The 22687-nt window shown below is 39.7% G+C and overlaps 2 protein-coding genes and 1 pseudogene across 3 annotated transcripts in view; 1 reads left to right on the forward strand and 2 right to left on the reverse strand.

Annotated features, from left to right (window-relative positions):
- Positions 1-435: 435 nt before the first annotated feature.
- LOC139619946 (claudin-10-like) lies at positions 436-11754 on the reverse strand. Its single transcript, XM_071475014.1, has 7 exons — positions 10849-11754; positions 7225-7386; positions 4098-4259; positions 3912-3999; positions 3649-3756; positions 3474-3563; positions 436-1157 (listed from the first exon to the last, which is right to left on the reverse strand). The coding sequence occupies exons 1-7, from the start codon at positions 11060-11062 to the stop codon at positions 956-958; spliced, it is 1026 nt and encodes a 341-aa protein (XP_071331115.1). The 5' UTR covers positions 11063-11754; the 3' UTR covers positions 436-955.
- LOC139609975 (claudin-10-like) lies at positions 1278-2601 on the reverse strand (annotated as a pseudogene).
- Positions 11755-13120: 1366 nt separating the features above from the next.
- Positions 13121-22687, forward strand: part of LOC139619955 (ATP-binding cassette sub-family C member 4-like) — a 36827-nt gene continuing 27260 nt past the window's right edge. For both annotated transcript variants that reach the window (XR_011690704.1, XM_071475026.1), the window contains exons 1-15: positions 13121-13602; positions 14340-14450; positions 17164-17284; positions 17397-17621; positions 17716-17805; positions 17929-18092; positions 18203-18328; positions 18652-18901; positions 19002-19109; positions 19329-19418; positions 20187-20378; positions 20535-20629; positions 20713-20799; positions 20948-21044; positions 22355-22585. Coding sequence is in view for 1 of the 2 variants with exons in the window: in XM_071475026.1 (XP_071331127.1) it covers positions 13529-13602; positions 14340-14450; positions 17164-17284; positions 17397-17621; positions 17716-17805; positions 17929-18092; positions 18203-18328; positions 18652-18901; positions 19002-19109; positions 19329-19418; positions 20187-20378; positions 20535-20629; positions 20713-20799; positions 20948-21044; positions 22355-22585 (2061 nt within the window). In the remaining variant the exon portion in view is untranslated. The remainder of the gene's footprint in view (positions 13603-14339; positions 14451-17163; positions 17285-17396; positions 17622-17715; positions 17806-17928; positions 18093-18202; positions 18329-18651; positions 18902-19001; positions 19110-19328; positions 19419-20186; positions 20379-20534; positions 20630-20712; positions 20800-20947; positions 21045-22354; positions 22586-22687) is intronic.

The raw sequence follows: 22687 nt of genomic DNA on the forward strand, positions 1-22687 counted from the left end.
TGTTGCACTGGAAGCTTCTCTCTGAGTACTTTTCAGTCTTTTCTTTTGGGTTGGACTTAACAATTCACTGAGCCTCATGAAGATTAAATCCTCATCCTTAGAATTTCCACTGGTGTAGTTGGTCAGAAAGACTTGATGTCTGTTTCTGAAAGTTCTTAAGTCTTTCACCTTTGTGTTGAACTTTAAATTTACTTCAGATCGAGCCCGATCTTCAGAGCAATCTTCTCACACCCTGAGCCGTTTGGTCAGGCACTCCTGCAATGCATTTCTTAGAGCATTTGATTTCTTTGGTTGTTGGACAAACATGCAAAGTGCTTAGAGGTCCCAAAGTGAAGGGGACTTGTCGGCGTAGTGGGTGTGTAACTGTAAGCTGCCAGTGGTGCAGTGTCTGGTGTATGTCACTGTACTCATGATCATTTCAGACCACTCCGTCTGTTTTGATGAATATCAAAAATTTGTTTTATTGCAAATTTCAAAAACATTTTACATCTTGGAACAGTGTTTGATCAAAGCATTCATTCTGTGTTCATGTTTGGATAGTTCTTCTTACAAGGAAAACTGGTATCATTCTCTCGATCCAAGTGGAAATTAAATGTAAAGAGTCCAGTAGGGTAACAAATTATTTATCATATTGAACATTCAGGAGAAAATAGATCTTTTCACTGCAGACATTTTGACATCAGCCTACAGTTGGAAAATCACTTTGTGCTTTGTTGCGAGGTCTCAGTCTTGTTATAGTTACCGTTAAAGTTACTAGTAACATCTGTGCTTTTTCTACTATGCCAAATCAAAATGTCTGTTGTATAAAAGGGCTATACTGTAAAGGCTACTTTATAACATTACTCCAAGAGAAAGCCAGCTGTTATTTCTTTTTTCTTTTTCTTTTTTTTTTGTGAAGAACAAAAATACAGCAAAAAATTATTATCAAATATTACAAATTATCTTTGATAATACGTCACACATAAGCGTTAGTAGATGTCGTCTTGGTGATACTGGTAACCCCAGAGATGCTGCTGTCACTGGTGTCACTGGTGTCACTGGTGATCCTGGATTTCCTGCTTTCACTAATCTCAGAACGAGTCAGAGAAACAAGGCTCTTTTTTGCCGGGACAACTGCGTAGGGATCAGGGAACTGGTAGGTGGGGTAGCGTTTTGAGCTGTGAGGGTCAAAATTCAAGAAATTTATGGTTATTTTTTTCTGTAGGTAAAGGGAGACAAATGCTGAAAAACAAACAAACCATGATCTAGTTGTAGCATTTTACCTTGAATGGCACCCTTCAATCCCTGCAAAGATACTGTAAATAAGGCCTCCAACGACAAGTAAGGTGGAGCCTCCCCAACCGATGAAGACACCAACGCCTATTTCAAACCTGGCCAAAAATACAAGAATAATTCATCAAGGTACAGTTCTTCTCTCATAGAACAGAGTGATAAATTTTGATGCATTAACAAGGCTAGATTGTTATTTTTTGTTATCCAGTGTACATACTTCTGAGCTCTGAAGTTAGGGTCTTGAAATTCTGCTCTAATTTTGTTTCCATAGTAAGAGAAAGCAGTCATAGAACACATCCCTGAAACAATACACATGTTTATTTAAAGATGAATCATACAGTGCTTTCCAATGTGACTTCTTTCAAGTTACTCTCAGTGTAACGTCTTACCCCCGATTAGGTAGTTCATCCCCCCAGCAAAGGTAACTCTTGCATTAGCAATCTCTGATCCGCCAATCTTAGTGCACTTCATTCCCACTAAGACCAGAACTGATCCAAAGAAAGCCAAGATGATAGAGATGATGATGAGTGCTCGACACATATGAATATCCCCTGTCCAAGAGTAGGAAAAACAATGTTCAGCACACACTACAAAAAGCAGGTAAAAGTGCTACATTCATTATTTATTTTATTTATTTTATCTATCTTTATTTAAACCCAAGAGTCATTGAGGGCAAGGCCCTCATTTACAATGACGTCGAGCAAATCCAAATAATAAAAAGATACAAGGCAAAAGAGAAACAATCAATTAAAACAAACACATAAATACATTTAATAAATAATGTACAGGAAGTCCATTTAAACAGGTACAAACAGAAGTTAAAAGGTTTGAAATTATGGATTTAAAATGACCAAAAGTTGCCAATTAAATTAAATCATCATGATGCCTTGAGCTCAAATACATTTTACTTACAGTTCAGTGCAAGCATTGATGGAATTCCCTTGCAGTCAGACACTCCAGTTGAATCAGATATACAATCCTTCCACAAGTTGGAGAAGTAGTTTGAAGTGGTCAGGACTATGCTGTCAACTTCAGACCATGTCCAGATCTCTGTTGGCATTGTGGAACAGACCAGGATCCATCCAGACACACAGACCACAAAGCAGCCAATCTCCATGTACATCACCACCGTCCTGTAACCCATTTTCGCCCTGAAATTGAACCACAAGACGGGGAAAAGACTGATCCGAGCCACGCCACAAGCTCCAGGTCACAAACTGTGGGGCATTTGTGTGTCTGGTGGTGTCTGCCAGAAAGTCCCTCCTCAGCTGCTGCATACAGATGGAAACACACATTCAGGAACACACACACACACACACACACACACACACACACACACACACAAGAGGGCAAAATGTGGTTTGTGTACATCATCACATGTTTTGACTTGGATGGCTTTCGCTGTGTTTTGTGAAGATCACTCTGATGGTGTGTTTGTTGATGGTACCAAGGAGCCTACCAGCATGGCTTCAGTTTCGTGTGCCATTTAGTTCTGACTTCAGATGGTGTGTTCCTGTCTAAAAATGTGAACAAGGCACCTCACATCCTTGCATGGTCAAAGATTTAAAAATGGTGGCACCATTTTTATTACACATTGATGACACTGACAGAAGAATAACACACTTATATTTTTGTAAAACTGAGGATATACTGGCATGAAATCATAAGTACTGTCATGAGATATATATTTAAAGTAATACAGTATTATATACATTGAAGAAAATGACTAGAAAGACACAACAGGTAGGTAGGTAGGTAGGTAGGTAGAATTTTTTTTTATTATATATTAATTCATTGACATTCCATTGATGTTCCCAGTTATAATACATGTTTTGATCAGATCACAACAAAATTAATAAAAGAGTAAACGTAAGTATATTTTGTACAGAGTGTAGGCTGTTTTACAAAAACAAATCAAGACAAGTGAATAAGAACGACAACAAAAAATTACAATTGCACATTTAATGCTCTGAAGAGAAGGTATTTTCATCTACAGTGTGAACCAATCAGATATGATCCCCTGTGCCTTTTTTGTGTTTGTCTTTTGGTGTTAGAACAAAATCATATGAATAATAATAAAAATAAAAAGTTTGAGACACTACACAAATGCATCTCTTTCTGACATTTTTGTTGGTGTCGTCTGAGAGAGCTTTGAGATCTTGGAGCTGCCGGATGGTCCCGAGCCCAGATAAGATCCATACTGCCAGGACGGTTTGTAATATCCAGCGTATGTTTGTCCTCTGGAGCGAGGGCTCATGTATGTGCCGCCTCCATAGGCATATACCACTTTCCTGTAAGAGTAAAACATTGACAAAATGAAGGAGCATGGCCTTGACAGCCACAGAGAAAAAGGATGCAGATGGATGATTTAGATACCTTTCGGGGATGATTACTCGGCAGACTGTCACAGAATAAAACACAGACCCCAACAGGATGAGAAAACATCCCACCAGTCCAAGAAATATGGGAGGTCCTAGGTCATACCTGTCAAGTTTCGGTGTACAAAAAATATTTAATTTAAATACACACCACATTGTGTTTATGTCTTAATGTGAAATTAAAGAGTGACTGTTCTACAATTTACTTAATGTTATACAGAATTGTACATAAGTGTAAAAAAACAAAACAAAAAACTGCACCGTAAAACTCCTGGCCCTACACTGGCAGCAAAGGTTGTTTTGGCGATCCTGTTGATGTATAAGCAGTAGGCAGAAATATCTGACACACCTGTGTGCAGAGGTTTCGTTGATACCAAGAAATAATGAGGGCAAAACATTGTGTGTCATTTACAGAGACAAACACATGTATGTATGTTCTGTACTCACCACCAGCGACATGAAACACTGCTCCGGCAAAAAGCATTTTGTCCTTGGTTTTATCAGCTCCACCAATATAAGTGCACTCCATCCCCAGAAAGCAAAGCACTACACCAAAGAATCCCAGAGTTAACCCGCACATTAGCAATCCTCGCACTCCCTGGATGAAAGCTGAGAGACACAGGAAGAGTTCAGGTTTGACAAAAAGAGAAAAGGTTTAAAAGAAAAGCGTCTGTTTCCGGGACAAGGTTCAGTTTCTGTCTGACTGAAAAGAGGACGATGTGAGAATGAAATCACATCATATGCTCTTTAAAGCATGTTCAACAGTTCTCATATTAGCTACATGGACTGGACACAATCTAATAAATACAGTAATTTAAAACAGGTGGGCAGTAAATACCAACTTTACAAAGCTCGTAATGGTTTTGGAGAACTATTTTGATTGATGTAAACTCAATGTCATTCGAAGCATGCTATGGGGAAAACCTTAACATGCAAAGTAATTATATCTTCAGCTCCTAAACTGTGGTTATGGAATATAAATTAAAGTATTTCCCCTTGAAATGTGAATTAAAATGGCTGATAAATTCCTGCAATATTTATCACTTGTATTCTTAATGTTGAGAAAGTTTAGAGGACAAAACAAGTTCCATTGTCTAATAAAGGCTTAAAAAGTGAATAAGACAATGTACTGTACAATCATCTGATAAGATTTTGTTAGAAGCTGTGTATTTAAAAGAGACAATGAAATTGAATAAAAACCTTTCTGACGAAGCTGTAACAAAGACAAAGTGACTTTTAGAAACCAAAACCTACTGGCCGTACCAGAGCAAATGAGCCTGAAGAGGCAAAACCTTTGAATGTATTGATAAACTAGATTTCATTTGTTGCTTATGAATTTAACTTTTCATTCTAAGACAGAGAGCCAGTTTCACTTTAAGTGCTTGTGTAGTCCTGGTGTCGTTGTGAACACCTATCCATGCTGAGTTACAGGACTGCAAATCTTTCTTTTCATTCAGAGTGAAAGACTAACCAGTAATCAGAAACATGTGTGCTGAGGTACATACAACCTGTGGAGCACTTACGGGTGACAGTCCAGAGCACTGGGAAGTCTCTACAGTTGGTGACGGCAGTAGAATCAGTGAAACAATCCTTCCACAGGTTGGACCAGTACCAGGCCACCCTGATGATGAAGGAGCCTCCTTGTCCTCCTAACTGGGTGATCCTCCAGTAGTCCATGGCAATGGTGCACAGCACAAACACCCATCCCAGTGATGAAACCAAGAAGCCAATGATTTGCACCAGACGTTTATTCATGTCTGAAGTTGAACCAGGTGGTGGTCACTGAGTTGGGTAAAAGCTCAAAACAGCAGCACAGCTCCCAGAAGGAGACACTTTTTGGGCCAGGCGGTATGACAGTGTGTGCTGTGTGCCATTAGTGTTGATGAGGGCTCTGTACCATTGTGTCACATGTTTACTGTAAACCCTCTGGAGTGTGCCTCCTGCTTCAGATATTTCAAACCACTTTTAGCTTCCTTTTCAGGTTCATGTCCCTTTTGCAACTCACAGTAAAACAACATAGACTTGCAACCACCTATAAATGTTTACTCTAACATATTAAAGTCCCAAAGTAAAGAGACCTGACTGTCACTGATCATCTTCATTGAACCTGCTGTCATACAGACTGCAGTCTGCTGCCTTTTGCAGACAGGAGCAGGTATGACATCATCAGCTGACAAATGAACACAAGACACAAAATATAACCTGCCGCAACTTAGATTCATTCATTTTATTCTGTTTTATTTCTCTTCATATTCTATTCAAAGAAAGTGAGACTGTTCATCATTCATAATACATTCCCCTAATTACAGAAACAATGACAAAATGCAGCTTCTTCTTTTTTTTTCTTTTAACTTTCTTCAACTTCCGATTATTACAAAATCATAGTTAATGGTTACGTCATGTTAAACAAAAAACCTGTGTCTGACACAGCTTTAAGTATTGTCATTACAGATTAACAGCATGCGTGGGTTACTTAAAGTTAAAGATACAACCAACAAAGCAAATGTCTTACAAAATATTACAAACTTTATTGCCAAATACAGGTACAGAAATAGAAAAAGATGCAGACAACGGATTACAAAGACCCATTATGGACCAAATGTTGTGGATTTTTTGCTATTTAATTATGAGACACATCCTTTTTTTCAAAAGTAGAAGATATTAAATGTGCAGTAATATGTAACTGTCAAATGCAACAGCTGTGCCCCGTATAGAAAATATAAATTCTCTAAGATCAGCAAGTAAACTGTATGATACACCTTCAAGTTCACACCCCTGGAAGAAACATGTAAATATTTTAAACTTAATTCCTGGTGAGATAGAAACCACCAGGTTTCATGCTCTGCTCTGTATCTTTTAGACTCAGCATATCTCTTAAGACTCACCAGTGGCTTCGACTAAAAGTGTTATATATTCACATCCCTCAAACATATACATTCTTATCAAAGTGCTGAATCCTGGAGGAGTTGCTGTAGTCTGGAGGCGGCCTCTGGTTTACAGACTTTGCCTGCCCTCTCGGGTAGGATGAGATATGAGAATGTGAGGCAGCGCCTTTGTAGATATAGTTTGCCTGACTGTGGCTGTGGAGACCCAGAACACAGATTCATGTGCACAAATCAAACACATATGCGACTCAAGAAAATTGATACACACAGCAGGTTATTTACAACATGTATCTTATGTATAATGAAAACATAGTATTTTTTACTTGTACAAACCTTTTGGTAAAAGAACCTGCGATGGAGAAACAGAGCATGCTGCCTCCAAGGATGCAGAGGATAGAACCTGCCCAGCCAATAAAGAGAGCAGCGCCCAGTTCATACCTAAGACAAAGAGCAAATGCAGCAGGGCTTCTAAATTGGTTGAGTCACATTTAAACATTTGAAACATTATTGCCACACATGGTTCTTACTTCTGTGCAACAAACATTGGGTCAAAAAACTCTGATGTTATCCGATGTGCATAAAGGGAGCACGCTGACAATGAGCAGAGGCCTGAGAACAACAAGAAAAAGGCATTGAGATGAACAGAAAATGCTGTTACACAAATTAAATGATTAAATCATTACACTTACCACTAAGAATGAAATTTACACCAGCAAAGCAGGCAATCCTGGCTTTGTTTTTGTCAGTTCCTCCGATTTTGGTGCATTTCATTCCAACTAGGGCAAATATGGAACCAAAAAAACCTAGACAGACGGCTGCAATCATCAGTCCCCTGCATGCCTGGATGTAACCTGCAAACATAATACAGATGTCAGCTTATATGCAGTCAAAATCATTTTTTGTGCTGTGCTTCCATTCTGTGGTTTAGACTTCCCCTTCAAATCTGAACACCGCAAGGTCAATGAGTTATTGACCTTGTGACCAATTTACACATTAAGCAAGAAATACAATTTGTCACGAGCAACCATAATTGTCTTCAAGCACCTTGGCTGGTGTGACGACTACCTTGGTATGAAATGTCTCATTCAGATGTGATTTTGAGGCAAATATTACCTTGGAAGTTAACCCCTGAAACTAGTCAGCCATGGTAGAAATTGCCTGAGGGTCCCAGTAAATCTCCTTTATAGCTTTCAGGCTCCAGGAACCAAGGCTAAACATTGACATATTTGGAGGTAAATGAGTTGTTCCTTGGTGACTTGCATTAGACTATAGAGTATCTATTAGTCCTGGTTCACAATGAATTTCAACTTGAATTTATTAGCAAAATTTAAAGAGAGAGAGAAACTGAGTTTTACCTTTTCTAAGGCACTAAGTTAATGAAGATGAATCAGCTAAAAGAAAAACTACACATCAACATCAGATATTACGAGGTGCTCTTAAACACGGTAACACACAAAAACAGAAACTAAAATCAACATGATTGAGTTACACCATTAAAAAAGGTCAAGAAGCGAACACAATCAAATACAGAAAAACCAAGCATCAAACCAGAATGAAAAAGAGCAGACCATCCAGTGCCAGCATCGAGGGAAAGTCTTTGCAGTTGGAAACTCCTGTTGAATCAGTGACACAGGTCTTCCACAGATTGGACCAGTAAGTGGCTGTGGTAATGACTGTTCCATCAAGTGATGACACTTTCCAGTAGTCCGTTGGCAAGGTGGAAGACACCAGCACCCAACCTGAGGTGGCTAAGATGAAGGCCAAGATCTCCTGAAACATGCCACTCATACTGCAGAGAAGAATCTTCCACACAACTGAGGCTGGTAATGAAGTTGGTGGGACCAAAAATCTGTCAAATGTTCCCAGGCTTGTAAAGCTTCTTGAAAATGTAGCAAGGCTCTGCACCACTTGGCTCAATGGATAGGCTGTGATTGATAGTTAATGTGTTGTGGACTGTTAAATTCTGTAGGGAGGAGTTTGGCCCTAAACTTCAACAAGTTCCCAGTGGTCTATTACAGTGTCTTCCACCCCTCACCCAATACACGTCACTGTGAGAGATGATTTTTCCTGAAAGTTCCAGATGTAGAAAAGCGTCGTGATGACGTCAGTAATGACATTTAAGATTAAAGCAACTGTAGATAGGTAAAGTGTATCAGCAGCTCTATGTGTGTATGTGCGCTCAGTAGTGGGCATCATGACCAGTACTTGAATAATTTGAATAATAAGTGCTGATACCATAATGGCATAATGGATGATTAATACTTAAATAAAAGCAGGATTTTTGCATTCAAAACTTTTTAAAAGTAAAATTGAATGCGCTGATGGGTTAAACATACAGTAGTCATTCTGAGGTGAGTTAAATTATTAATGTCTTAACCTGTAGAAGTTAATGTTGTAGGACAGGGTTGGTTAAATGAGCAGTTCACCATATAGTATTTCATGGGCATACGGGCATAGTATGGGCTAATGGTAAATTGTATCGTTATTTTGTCCATCCACACCACAGATTATGGCCTGAAAATGTTCAAGGTGGAAGAGGTGAGAGGTGAACCACCACCTTAGCTTTTATCTTAAGGATAGTAAAGTAACTTTTTTCACTCTTTGCATACATCTCTGTTTAAATCTTGGGTTTATTTGTAAGTCTGTAACTGACTTGATAAACGTATCACCTTCTACCTGTCACCATGTTCTGGCACCTATGATTAATACTCACCCACCTCATACACCTAAGTAGCAGGATTCGGATGACTTGTTAAACCGTATGTTAACAGAATGATGTCTCAGTGACTAGAGGAAACACGCTGTCCTGTGACGTGGCAGAATAATGTGATAATTAATTTAGAGAATGATACCTAGGAATATTATCAGGATGCCACTGACAAAAAGCAAACAACCACTTTTATGATGTGGATTAGGGCCCCATCTGGTGGCTGTACATACTGTAGACAACGTTTCTGCCATCTTACTGCTGCCACCATCAGATGAAGCTGAGAATCTCAAAGCACTCTATCACCCAAAATTAGGATGATAACATATTAACTGTCAACTGATTTAATAAAGATGTCATGGCCTATAATGAAGATTCCCATTGTGATTTTATACACTGTGTGGAACTGAATTATATTCAACAAATGGAAAAACAAATCAAAACAAAAAAGACACTGAAAGGAGAATAAAGCGAATGACAACAAAAGGTGGGAACACTAGCCATCTGATGCCTACCTGATAAACTGAACATATGGATGGGTAAAAAAAGTGGATATAATCAGTGTCAGTTGAGATACTATTGACAATAAAAACCAAATTCCTACAGTATTGAGTAAAATCTGCAATTACAATGCCTAAAATATAGGATTTTAGAACATATTGTAATTTGACTTGGTGTTGACTTGTGAGTTGGTACAACTGTCTCTCTTACTGGCCCGTGATATCTTTGTTTACTTAGCCTTTGCAGAAGCTTCTGTGACTCAGAGACTCTCAGTTTGACATTTCCAACAAAAGATTACACATTTGCCACAGTTAACATGTGAGCCATAATCTGGAACTGAAATGAATATTACCATATGCTTTGATTATGTAGTTATTTTTTTTCCCAGTGTGTTATCAGAACATATCTGGTCATAGCAAAAGATAATGTCACTATGAAAACAGGTGTAACTTGATCAGGTGTGTATTTACTTTTTATGAGAAATGAGATACACATCACATGACCTAGCACAAGATGACCAATTGTGCCATTTTTTTTTTTAAGACAAAGACAATTCAAGTCCTTCACTGACAACTCACTGTCAGACAGTATCCTCTATAAAGTTATTTAATCATGAACTGTAAGGAAAGATTTTTTTGCAAACAAATCACTTCACCTAACTTCAATAGTCATTCTAAAGATTACTTGGTATGATATCTTACCCATTGCAAAAGGGGTAACTCGTACTGGATGTTTGAATATCTGCTACACCTGAAAAATATACTATGCACAAAATATGCTCTGAATTGACCCTGCAAAGTTTGAGTTTTGGAAGAATTTTGGCAGCAGCTTAATGGAGCCTTTTAAAACCAAGATGATAAACTTATTTCTGTGGTAGTGAATAGGTTCTATGGCATTTTTATACATTAGGGACCTTTCATAAAACATCTCCACTGTATACACATAATGTCTTACCAATACTTTGTATTCACATCCTCGATGCATTACAGATGTCATTTACTCAGTTTTTAACCATGGAAGTTACAAATGCAACAGCAAATGGGCCATGTAGGCGTGTGAGAGCATACAGATTGTTAATGTGGCAGTCGTGACCCTCTGAACTTACCGTCCAGCTGAAGAATAGTGTGATGTGGTCGGCAGTGCAGAGCTCCAATGGCATTTCCAGCACAGTTGTTCCACAGACCCTGGAGCACCCAGGTCGCTGTGATGACTGAGGATGCCCGGCTGGTGACCCTCCATTCATTGGACACTGTGGCGCCAATTGTGGCACCAAGTCCAGCCAGGCCGCTGAGGAAAGACAGAATCTGCAAACCTGACATTTGGTGGGTTAAGATATGTATTCAGTCTTTTGACAAATTCAAGAAAAAGAGAAGAAATAAAAATGCCCCAGGCAGGCAAATTACACTGTGGACATGTGTTTCACAGAGATGATTTACAGACAGGATATCTCGCCTACATCTCTACTGGGGAGGGATAGACACAGGGGTCCGAGAGTGAAATAGTGAAGGAAGCATGAGCTGGCAGTTAGTCATTAAATTTTGGCCAGCAGTATTTGAAATGCTCCTTTTGTGTGTCCATGTTTTGGTCTAAAAATAAGTCCAGGTATCATATTAACATTAAAAATAATAAAGGAGCAATCAGTAACCCTAAAAACAAGAAGCAATGTGACAAAGTCCAGTTACTAGTTCATCTATTTCTGCACACAGTTTCTGGCAATTGAATGACTAATGATTGCCAGATTGTATGTGGCATACATGTTGTTTTTCATGGCCACTGAGAGTGTGAAGACTTTCCATCTACAGTAAAATAGAAAAATAAAAACAGAGTCATTTTTGGTATTCCTTTAGATTTTTTTTTTTCAAATTACAAAATAGGAAAACACAAATAAACAGGTACTCCAAATGTATCATTAGTGGGATTGCTGTGACACATACTTCAGTAAAAGCATTGTCAAAGCAATGCTAAGTGAAAAGGTTGAATACAACTTCCATTTCTTGTTTGTGTTGTCTGTTTCTCTTTTTCTGCAACTATTGTGTTACCTTTGTGTGCTATAGTTTATAGACTATAACGTCAGCATGTTATGTTGTAAATAACAAATACAGGCAGTTTCCCTGTTTCTTCGTGATTAATCACGGTGAGATGTCCTGATAGAAGGTTAAGGTTGGCACTGTAAGGGAAACAAGGCAAAAACGCCCCTGATGTAGACCTGTTTACCCTTATCTGGGTTTTATCAGACCCATTTACTACTTTAAACCATAATGGAACTTAGTTATCATTTTAGAAAGCAACTCTAACATGCAGATCTCAATTTTCAGTGTATCATAAATCATTACAGTGGGTTTTTAAAGGCTGGCATGGGGAGAATAGCAGGAAATGATGAAAAGTCATCCTAGCCCATCCAGAATGATCCTGCGTCTGACACTTGTGGTGGTGAGCTTCAGGATTGGTTGTTAGGTTGTTAGGTTTTTGGAAACTGTGACTTTTTCAGAAGTCGGGTGAACAGGAAACGCAACCTGCAGGGAAGAACCAGAGCGAAGCACAGCTACCTGTGATTACAGACTGCCCACATACCTTGATTGCACCAAGATCAATGAAGAACATGTTATTTTGAATTTAAATGTGGCTGAAGTGACCCTATCCCCGGCTATGTGTACAGTCTGTGGTCAGTAGGGCGTTTTCACACCTGTTTCACTCCTGGTTGCTCTAGTCCGATTCAGTTGATGAGTTCGTAAACTTGTAGCATTTTCCCTTGGTTCAGTTTGCTTTCAGGCAGAGAAAAATTCAAGTGTATCTAAACAATGAAAAAAATTATAATAAAAATTTGTAAAGCTCTGAAATAAATTTGCACGAGAAATTCAAGGGTGTGCATGTGCTCTAAAACTACACATGTGGATGGGGTTTGTATTTGTTAAAAAACATGGTGTGATTAAAATCTGTGAACAAATAATATCAGAGGTGAGGTTACACAAAGACACAGAGAAGGGTGAAGAGCTTTTGTCAGCATTGTGAGCAGAAAACATCTCCACTGCAGGTCTGCATCATTGTCCATCTTGAAAATGGCCCAGGTGGCAGCTAGGCAGGTGCTCCCCCTCTAGGATATATGGCAGCTAAACTGATGTCATGTGATACATAGAGTTGTTATGTGTCTGATGTACTTTCATGGTGAAGATTTTGTGTGAAAGTCGTTTCTAATACACTCTGACATTTTTGAAAAATTAACTGATAGACTGGCAGATTTTTTTTCTTGTATAATTAAAAAAATGTAAGACTGAACAACCAATTCATAAATTAGTTTAAAATATTATTATTATTATTATATACAATATTATAGTCTGCATGAGCATTTTTACTTAATGAATTTTGTATAACACTTGCTTACTGTGACTGCAGTAAAAATTTTGAATGCTTGTTTTTTACTTGTGATAAAGTATTTGTACAGTGTGGCGTTACCTCTCATTTGAGACATTTACTTTTTGACATTTCATTAAGAAAGGACGGACTTCACGTTGGAAGCGAAGTGATGTGGGAAGAGACTTGTGTCAGCCAATACCGAGGCGGTGGGCGGGGTTACGCAGCGTCCAGCTCACCTGACAGCCAGACCGGCCGTGCGTCCCCTGTAGTAATCCTGTCCTGAATGCTGGCAGTTGTAATATTGACAGACATTGGAGTTTACAGCCTCTCTTCCCTTAGTGTTTTCTTCTCCCAGTCTTAATCGATATCCTCCTGCCACACAGCCTGCGGAGAAAGTCCTCAGGTTACTGTTTGGGGGCGGGGGGGGGGGGGGCATGGAACCTCTGCGGAAGAAGGCGAAGGATAATCCGTCGGCTTCAGCTAATCTTCTCTCCAAGATTTTCTTCTGGTAAGAAAACCGGCCTCACAGTGACAGTGTTTGACGTTAACTGAAAGGAAAGGGCTCTCCTGTGTGGCATGTCTGTGGCCACTCTAGAGAGGCTGTCCCTGGATGTGATAGCAGGTGGCCGCTGAGCATCCGTCCGTGCGCCGCTCACGCATGGAGGAGAGAGGGCTCAGGCTGTGTTTTTCCTCCAGCGGTCTTAAAGCACAGCAGGCAAACTTGTGCACACCGGTAATCCTAGAGTGACGTGGAGAGAGTTGCAAGTGAAACTTATTCTTAGGAACTTTATTTGTCTGTCACTTTTCTTCATATGGTAACAAAGTGCTTAAATAGAGAACACGTTAGAAAGTAATACTGTTGTTTAAGTAAAATTATACTGTAAGTGGTCACCTTGACTTAATTATGTGTCGGCTAATTCAATTGTTAGCTTGTACAGGTGGACTGCTTCCATACTGTAGACCAGCAATGTATTGTTTTCAGGTGAAAGCAGATTTTTATGTTTTACAATGTATGTATGTATGTATGTATGTAAAGTATTACAGCAGTCAGATAAGTGTGGTGGTACAGTATTTACCTCTGAATTGTAATGGAGTAATAAGTACTGCTGTCTGATTGAAAAAAAAAAAAAAAAACTGCACATATTTACTTGAGTAAATATTCAGTAATGACCCACCTTTGCTTACATCTTTATGAAGGTCACTTATTTTAACTACTGATCATACCTTTATTTACTTTATCTCTAGTTGGCTGAATCCCTTGTTCAGAATCGGCTACAAGAGGAAGTTGGAAGAAGATGACATGTACAAAGTTTTACCAGAGGATGCATCTGATAGACTTGGGGCAGAACTACAGCGGTATGACATTACATGTCTTTTATTACTTTTCAATTTTCTTTTTCTCACAGTCCTATTTAAACAAAACATTGCCTGAACAGTCTTAGATACTTGTGAATTCTGACACCATAGTGATCTGTAATTTACAGAAAGTCAACTTTTAATATCAAGATGAGCCGTATAATCCAGTGTTCAAACCTGGCCAGGAGCGGGGTTATAAACCCAGGTCAGATTCAGATCCACCATCATTGTGTCACTTTGAATTTTATAGCAGATTGCGTAGATGTTGAGCTATTATGCTTGTCCTCTCTGAATAACTCCCACACTGAAGAATATGGGTTTTGCAACCCCTGCAGATGCAGCCTTCTAGGCCTGACGCTACCAGCCAGGCCCTTAGGACCTTGTTACCTTGACAGCCCCACTTCCATGCTGGTGTTTACTTCCAGTTTAAAGGTTTTCTGGAGGACAGATAAAACCACCTCCTGGCCATTATCAGCATCTGCTTACATCATACCGGTTTCGAAGAGGGACCTTGTTGGAACTTTTTTGGGTGCAGAAAACTGAAACAACCATGTCCATCTTATAGTAACACCTCTGTTACAGTAACCTGCTACGCATGAGTTCTGGATATATGACCAGTACAGATGTCAACTAACAATACCCGTCTCAGGTCTAGATCAGAGAGGCTGTTCTTGACAGCCAATGCCACATCAAGCTTTGTAGTCATTGTCAATTTGAGCCTAAAGTACCCCTGAAGGATAATAGTAAGTGGAGGTCATATTGAAATGACCCCTCTTCTCCACTTCCTGGACCTTCCCAAATATAGCGGAGACCACCCCCTCTGAGTTGCATCAGAGTTGTCATTCTGTCTCGAGGTGAACCCGGTTATTTATAGGTAATACTCAAACTGTTTATGAGGGGGCTTCTCCCCCACACGAGATTCATGAGAGGGCAGATACTGACAACTACAGCGTATCTGTTTGTGTGAACACAGCGTAACTCTTGAGGGAGTTACTGCTTTTAGGAGCCCTTTGAGGTGAGAGCTTGGCTTGCTTGCCCAACATAAAGGCAAGCTTGTTCAATATAAGTTTCTGACTAGAGCATACAGTGGCTTCAGAAGGTATTAAGACCCCTTAACATTTGTACACGTCATTTTGTTAATTGTAAATCTGAGGCTAGGGTTTTTCCTCCCCCCAAAAAAAGTTGACGGGTAATGAGCATCCAAAAGTTCAGTGCTCCATAACTAAGGCTAAGGATAGATCATGACACAAACCAACAAACTGTGGCAGTGAAGAGAGAGCCAACTCCAAATCAACTACCCTGATAAATACTTTTTTGTGTAGCAGGTTGTATGTCGACAACCACATATGAAATTTTGCAGTGGTACAAGATTTGCACTAGTTAGGTAACATCCACACAATTAATGTATATATTATGCTGCTTGAAATACACTATATTGTCAAAGGTATTCGCTCACCTGCCTTGACTCGCATATGAACTTAAGTGACATCCCATTCTTAATCCATAGGGTTCAATATGACATCGGTCCACCCTTTGCAGCTATAATAGCTTCAACTCTTCTGGGAAGGCTGTCCACAAGGTTCAGGAGTGTGTTTATGGGAATTTGTGACCATTCTTCCAGAAGCACATTTGTGAGGTCACACACTGATGTTGGACGAGAAGGCCTGGCTCTCAGTCTCCGCTCTAATTCATCCCAAATGTGTTCTATCAGGTTGAGGTCAGGACTCTGTGCAGGCCGGTCAAGTTCATTCACACCAAACTCTCTCATCCATGTCTTTATGGACCTTGCTTTGTGCACTGGTGCACGGTCATGTTGGAAGAGTAAGGGGCCATCTCCAAACCGTTTCCCACAAATTTGGGAGCATGGAATTGTCCAAAATCTCTTGGTATGCTGAAGCATTCAGAGTTCCTTTCACTGGAAGTAAGGGGCCAAGCCCAGCTCCTGAAAAACAACCGGACACCATAATCCCCCCTCCACCAAACTATACATTTGGCACAATGCAGTCAGACAAGTACTGTTCTCCTGGCAACCGCCAAACCCAGACTTGTCCATCAGATTGCCAGATGGAGAAGCGCGATTCGTCACTCCAGAGAACGCATCTCCACTGCTCTAGAGTCCAGTGGCGGCGTGCTTTACACCACTGCATCCGACGCTTTGCATTGCACTTGGTGATGTATGGCTTGGATGCAGCTGCTCGGCCATGGAAACCCATTCCATGAAGCTCTCTACGCACTGTTCTTGAGCTAATCTGAAGGCCACATGAAGTTTGGAGGTCTGTAGCGATTGACTCTGCAGAAAGTTGGCGACCTCTGCGCACTATGCGCCTCAGCATCTGCTGACACCTTGTTGCACAGGTGGCATCCTATCACAGTACCATGCAGGAATTCACTGAGCTCCTGAGAGCGACCCATTCTTTCACAAATGTTTGTAGAAACAGTCTGCATGCCTAGGTGCTTGATTTTATACACCTGTGGCCATTGAGGTGATTGGAACACCTGATTTCAAATATTTGGATGGGTGAGTGAATACTTTTGGCAATATAGTGTATGTAGAATTGAATTTTTGTGTGATTTCTTTCAAGAAACATTGAATAGTTTCTGTTGCTTTCCTGGGAACCACCAGAAGCAATATTTTGAGTAAGTTTGCTTTGTTAAAGATTAGTGACTGGAGGTAACCATGGCTTTTCTTTTCACTTCTTCATGCTTTTCAAAGGTACTGGGATCAAGAAGTTCAACAGGCAGCAAAAGAAATGCGACCACCAAAACTTACCAAAGTTCTTATTCGGTGCTACTGGAGATCATATTTACTCATTGGAATATACATCTTCATAGAGGTAGTCACTCAGTGTAACAACACATCAACAGTGAGCAATGCTGCATCAAGCATTAAGATTTATTTTAATGCAGCATGTCTGCTTTTCTGCCTTACATCCCATTTTCTATCAGGAAGTTATCAAAGTCATTCAGCCAGTGCTACTTGGGAAGCTTATTGAGTACTTTGAGAACAATGACCCCAACCACACAGCTGCAGTCCATGAGGCCTACAGCTATGCTGCGGGCATCTCCCTGTCAACCGTCGGCCTGGCTGTCCTTCATCATCTCTATTTCTACCATGTTCAGCGAGCGGGCATGAAGATCCGCGTGGCCATGTGCCACATGATCTATCGGAAGGTCAGCCATTAATGATGCATCTATGTATAAATGTCATTATCCATCATATTCCTCTGGTCGTATTAACTTGATGTAACACTTTTGTTCTGCGAAGGCTCTGTGTCTTAACAGCACAGCACTGGCCCAAACCACCACGGGACAAATTGTCAACCTCTTATCTAATGATGTCAACAAATTTGATGAGGTGATTATCTTGAAAGTGGCTCTATATGTTGATCTTGCATGCATATTTTCCATTTGATGTACAAATTCAATAATCTAGACCGTACCTTGGCAATATATATATTTTTTCATCATTTTCTTCTAGGTAACCTTATACTTGCATTTTTTGTGGATTGGCCCTCTACAAGCAGCAACTGTGATATTATTGTTGATGTATGCGATTGGCCCATCATGCCTTGCGGGAATGGCTGTCTTCTTCATCCTGATGCCAATACAGACTATGTTTGGACGTCTGTTCTCTACATTAAGGTTGGTAGTCATGTGCCTGATTGATCAAATAAAGATAATAGTTTTCTCTCCTTACGTAAAAGTTTCTGTTGCACTAGTGCCATTGCTAGCATTTGTGTTTGCTGTTTTAGGGCTGAAACAGCAGTCTTAACAGATGAGAGAATACGCACAATGAATGAAGTCATCTCTGGGATCCGTGTTATTAAGATGTATGGGTGGGAGAAGCCTTTTGCTGCATTGGTGGATGAGATCAGAAGGTAGATCCTCTTTATATCTGTTGTAATATCTGATAAAACTGCTCTGTCGTTATGTAAGGGTGTGATAATGTTATTCTGTTGTGCAATTTTTTTTTCATACAGGTAAGTAGTTAATGAGAAAAGTTGTTCAAAAATGTCCTCTTCTGCATTGTTAAGAAGTTATTACTTTCTACTGGATTTTAACAAAATCACTTAAATTTTTGTAATATTCTGCTAATTAATTAACATATAAACAAACAACTGGCCATGTGTGATGCCAAAAATGAGAATGATAATATCCATAAAACAGCATTTACTGACAAACATGCCTTGTTTTTGTACAGAATGGAAATCTCCAAGATCATGAAAAGCTCCTACCTGCGTGGCCTGAACATGGCGTCTTTCTTTGTGGCCAGCAAGATCATCATCTTCATCACCGTGTGCGTTTACGTACTGAATGGAAACGAGTTGTCTGCTAGCAGAGTGTTTATGGCTGTTTCCCTCTACGGGGCAGTCAGACTCACCATTACGCTCTTCTTTCCCTTTGCGATAGAGAAGGTCTCTGAGTCTCTCATCAGTATTCGAAGGATTAAAGTAAATGCACCACAGACTGATGCCATATTTGCTGTATACTGAGAGTGTGTTGATTACTATATATGAAAACTAAAGCTCTAAATGTGATTATTCTCCTAAGAATTTTCTTATGCTGGATGAAGTTGCTACTCAGCATCTGGGACTTCCTGTAGCAGAGAAGAAGGACTGCATGGTGAAGATTCAGGATTTAATATGCTACTGGGATAAGGTGAGGATGTGGCCTTCTTACTCTTACCCTTTCTTGAGTAAACATCACATGCAGCAACCCTCTGACTCCATACTCACACTAGTGTCATATGCTATACACATTGTGCTGCCCTAGGGAAAGCTTGTGATTTTGAGCTGTATGCAGTAAACCAGACTTAAATTGACGTACTGCATAGTCAGCACATGGGATTGTTTCAGTTTAATTGTATTTCTCTTACAGATGCTAGAGGCTCCAACTTTACAGAACGTGTCTTTCACTGTGAGGCCTGAGCAGCTCCTGGCAGTAATTGGACCTGTTGGGGCTGGAAAGGTCAGGTCTGGTCTGTTCTCTAGTCTCAGGTTTATAGTCATGCACACACACATGATTATAAACCTGAGACTTAATTAAATCTAAATAGTTAATGTATTGAAACAGCAAGCGTGGAGTCAGTGTTGAGCTTTTACTTTTGTTACCAGCAGTTGAATGCCATATAAAATTATTAAAGTTGACTAATACAATGGAGACATTAAATATTTTGATGTGTATGATACCAAGAGTCCTTCATTTTGCCATAGATTAATCCAATACTCTGCAGTGATATGATAGTGATAGCATTTCACGTAAAAGCCAATGGGCAGCGAGCTAGCTGGATGCTAGTTAGCTTGTGTGCAGGCAACAAAAATCTTATTCATTTTGTTAACTGAAATGCCATTAATGAATTGTATTGTGAAAGAGGAAATATATGTATTTGTATTCTTGCTAAGAGTTAGATGAGACTCATGTCTGTGTGGTAAGTATGGTGCTACAGCAGGGACACTTAGCTTAGCATGTTGTATCCTGTTTGTTTTTATCACTACAGAAACAGAAATCTGATTTGTGGTTTGACTGGGAGTTATGTACTGTAACTACTTTTCTTTTATTTATGTGAACAACAGTGTTTATGCAAGGCTAAGATAATTGTCTCCAGGCTTCAGTTCCATACTAAATGCACAGAAATGAGAGTGTTATCCATCTTCTTGTCTAACTCTTGGCAGGAAAGTGATTTTAAGAGCACTTCCTAAAATGTCAAAAATTGTTTTCTGTGTTTGTGCATGTCAGTCCTCGCTCCTCAGTGCCATCCTGGGAGAACTGAGTCAGGAAAGTGGTGTGGTCAAGGTCAAAGGAGAGCTGACCTACACTTCCCAGCAGCCCTGGATTTTACCCGGTACGATTCGAAGCAACATCCTTTTTGGCAAAGAGCTGAACCCCCAGAAGTATGATAGAGTTCTGAGAGCCTGCGCCCTCAAGAGAGTGAGGATCACTTCGAGTTATGTTCTTGATAATCACATGCCCCGTTGTATTTTCATACTGTGTAGGCCAGTTATCTATAGCACATCTTACAGTACCTTGTAGTGGCCACAGTGTTACTATGAATAACTGGTAAAGTTGCATTTGGACCCTGCTCAGGACATGGACCTGTTGCCAGGTGGTGACTTGGCGATGGTCGGGGACAGAGGGGCCAACCTCAGTGGAGGACAGAAGGCAAGGATCAGCCTAGCCAGGTGTGTTGAATAACTATACAGTAATGCCTTTTTTTGTCTTTGGTGTCAGTGACAGGGATAAGCTCAATATGTGTGTATTTTAGAGCGGTGTATCAGGATGCAGATATCTACTTGCTGGATGACCCGCTCAGTGCTGTTGATGCTGAGGTGGGCCGGCACCTCTTTGAAGAGTAAGTCTTGTTACTAACATTCTCCCGTTGTTTTCCATGGAGAAATCCAGTGCAAAGCACATTTCACTTAGCCAGGTGTTCACTATTATATTGATAAAAATATATTATCAGTTTTTCATTTCTGCACAAAAATATTTATTTTACTCAGGTGCATTTGTGGACTTTTAAGGAAGAAACCTCGCATCTTGGTCACGCACCAACTACAGTATCTGAAGGCTGCAGATCAAATAGTTGTCTTGAAGGAGGTATGAGCATGTGCTTATTTTTGTGTGATAAAACATTTTCATATTAAGGAAAAATGCTCAGGTCATGATAAAAAAAAAATATATATTTGAACTATTTTAATTTATCGACTTAATACAGTTGTTACTGGTTTTGATGATGTATGTATGTATCATGAGCACACGTTAGTATATAGTGTATAATTCTGCCGTTAACAGTCTCTGCCTTACAGCATCACTTAAGTCTAATTCCATTACATTTTTCAGCTTCATAATTTTTCAGTGATTCTACATCCAAAGTCTATCTTTTCAGTATCAAACACTCTCCCGTTATGTTCTCTGACTTACAGGTTACTTAAAAAAAGTTCATAGTCGCCTGAGGCAGCGGCTGTAGCCAGCTTGGATACACAACTATTACGGTGGACTCAAGCGGTGCCCCAGTTTCCGGGTCTAGCTGCTTTACTGATTGTTTTGTATAGGACATGCAAAGTCACAATGCCCAGCAGTGTGTCGCCTATGACTATGGCTATGACAGAGCAGTTCACTGACTGATCACTGTAAATTCAGTTCAGTTGATAATGTGTTAGCAGACAGTCGCCTGCAGTACTGTACACTGACTCCGTGCAGCTGCCTACAGTGTTCAGTCCAATACTCATTGTTGTTTTAGTTCTGGTTTCTTTGACTGCTGAGAAAAATATCAGGATGTTGGGCTCCCTCAATGTTTGCCGTTCTGCACCTGCTAGTCTCTAACTTTCTCTGGATTGTTTGTTTATGTGTTGTTTTGGTGCTTGGCATAATCATGCAATATATGTGCAGTTTGTTAAATTAATTCTTTTTTTCTATTAAGAAAAGAAATATTCTCTCGAATAGTAAATAATACTGATGAGTAAGTATAAGTATAAGTGAAGTAAATAAACAAAACACCTCCACATTCTGTACGGAAGTAAAGCAGGTAAAAATAGATAAAACAAAATAAAATGATTTATGCTTATCCTTTGACTTATATATAATATAACATTGCACCAATTTGTTACTTTAACTTAAATGTTTTTCATATATCCACCATGACTATTGTTTCACAAAATATACATGTATTCCTCCAAAATGGAGAAGGACATTCAGTAACTCTGTGAAAAGCCTCCATTAGGACGTCATTCTATGATAGGAGTTTAAAAGTTACATCTATAGGAAAAACACCTGCAGAGACCACAACTTACATATGTGTTCTTTTTATTGGTTATATTGTGTGTTCTTTTTAAAAAAAATTATGTAACTCACAGAAGCTATTCTAGCTTCCATGAGTGTTTGTGAGTCCTGTTTTCTCTCTTTGTCAGGGCCAGTTGGTGGCACAAGGGACTTACAGTGAGTTGCAGGGTTCTGGACTAGACTTTACCTCCCTCCTTAAGGAGGAGGAGGGCCAGGAGGATGAGAGGCAAGGCACAACTCCCATCCCGGGGACTGTCTCTCGCTTTCCCCATACACTTTCTGACAACTCCATGTCCTCCATGTCCTCCCTTTCCTCCTCTCGGTGCTCTTTGATTGAGGGAGCAGAGCCACTTGCAGTGGTAGGTACATTTAAAACTTTTTGTTACGTAAATGATTGGTCTTGAGTCTAAGGGGCTCAAAATAGTTTTCATCACACTAAGAGCATACAAGGAAAAGGCCTG

Source organism: Trachinotus anak, unplaced genomic scaffold (genome assembly GCF_046630095.1).
Source record: "Trachinotus anak isolate AG129_WGS33_773 ecotype Australia unplaced genomic scaffold, CSIRO_AGI_Tana_v1 ptg000001l, whole genome shotgun sequence".
Taxonomy (NCBI): Eukaryota; Metazoa; Chordata; class Actinopteri; order Carangiformes; family Carangidae; genus Trachinotus; species Trachinotus anak.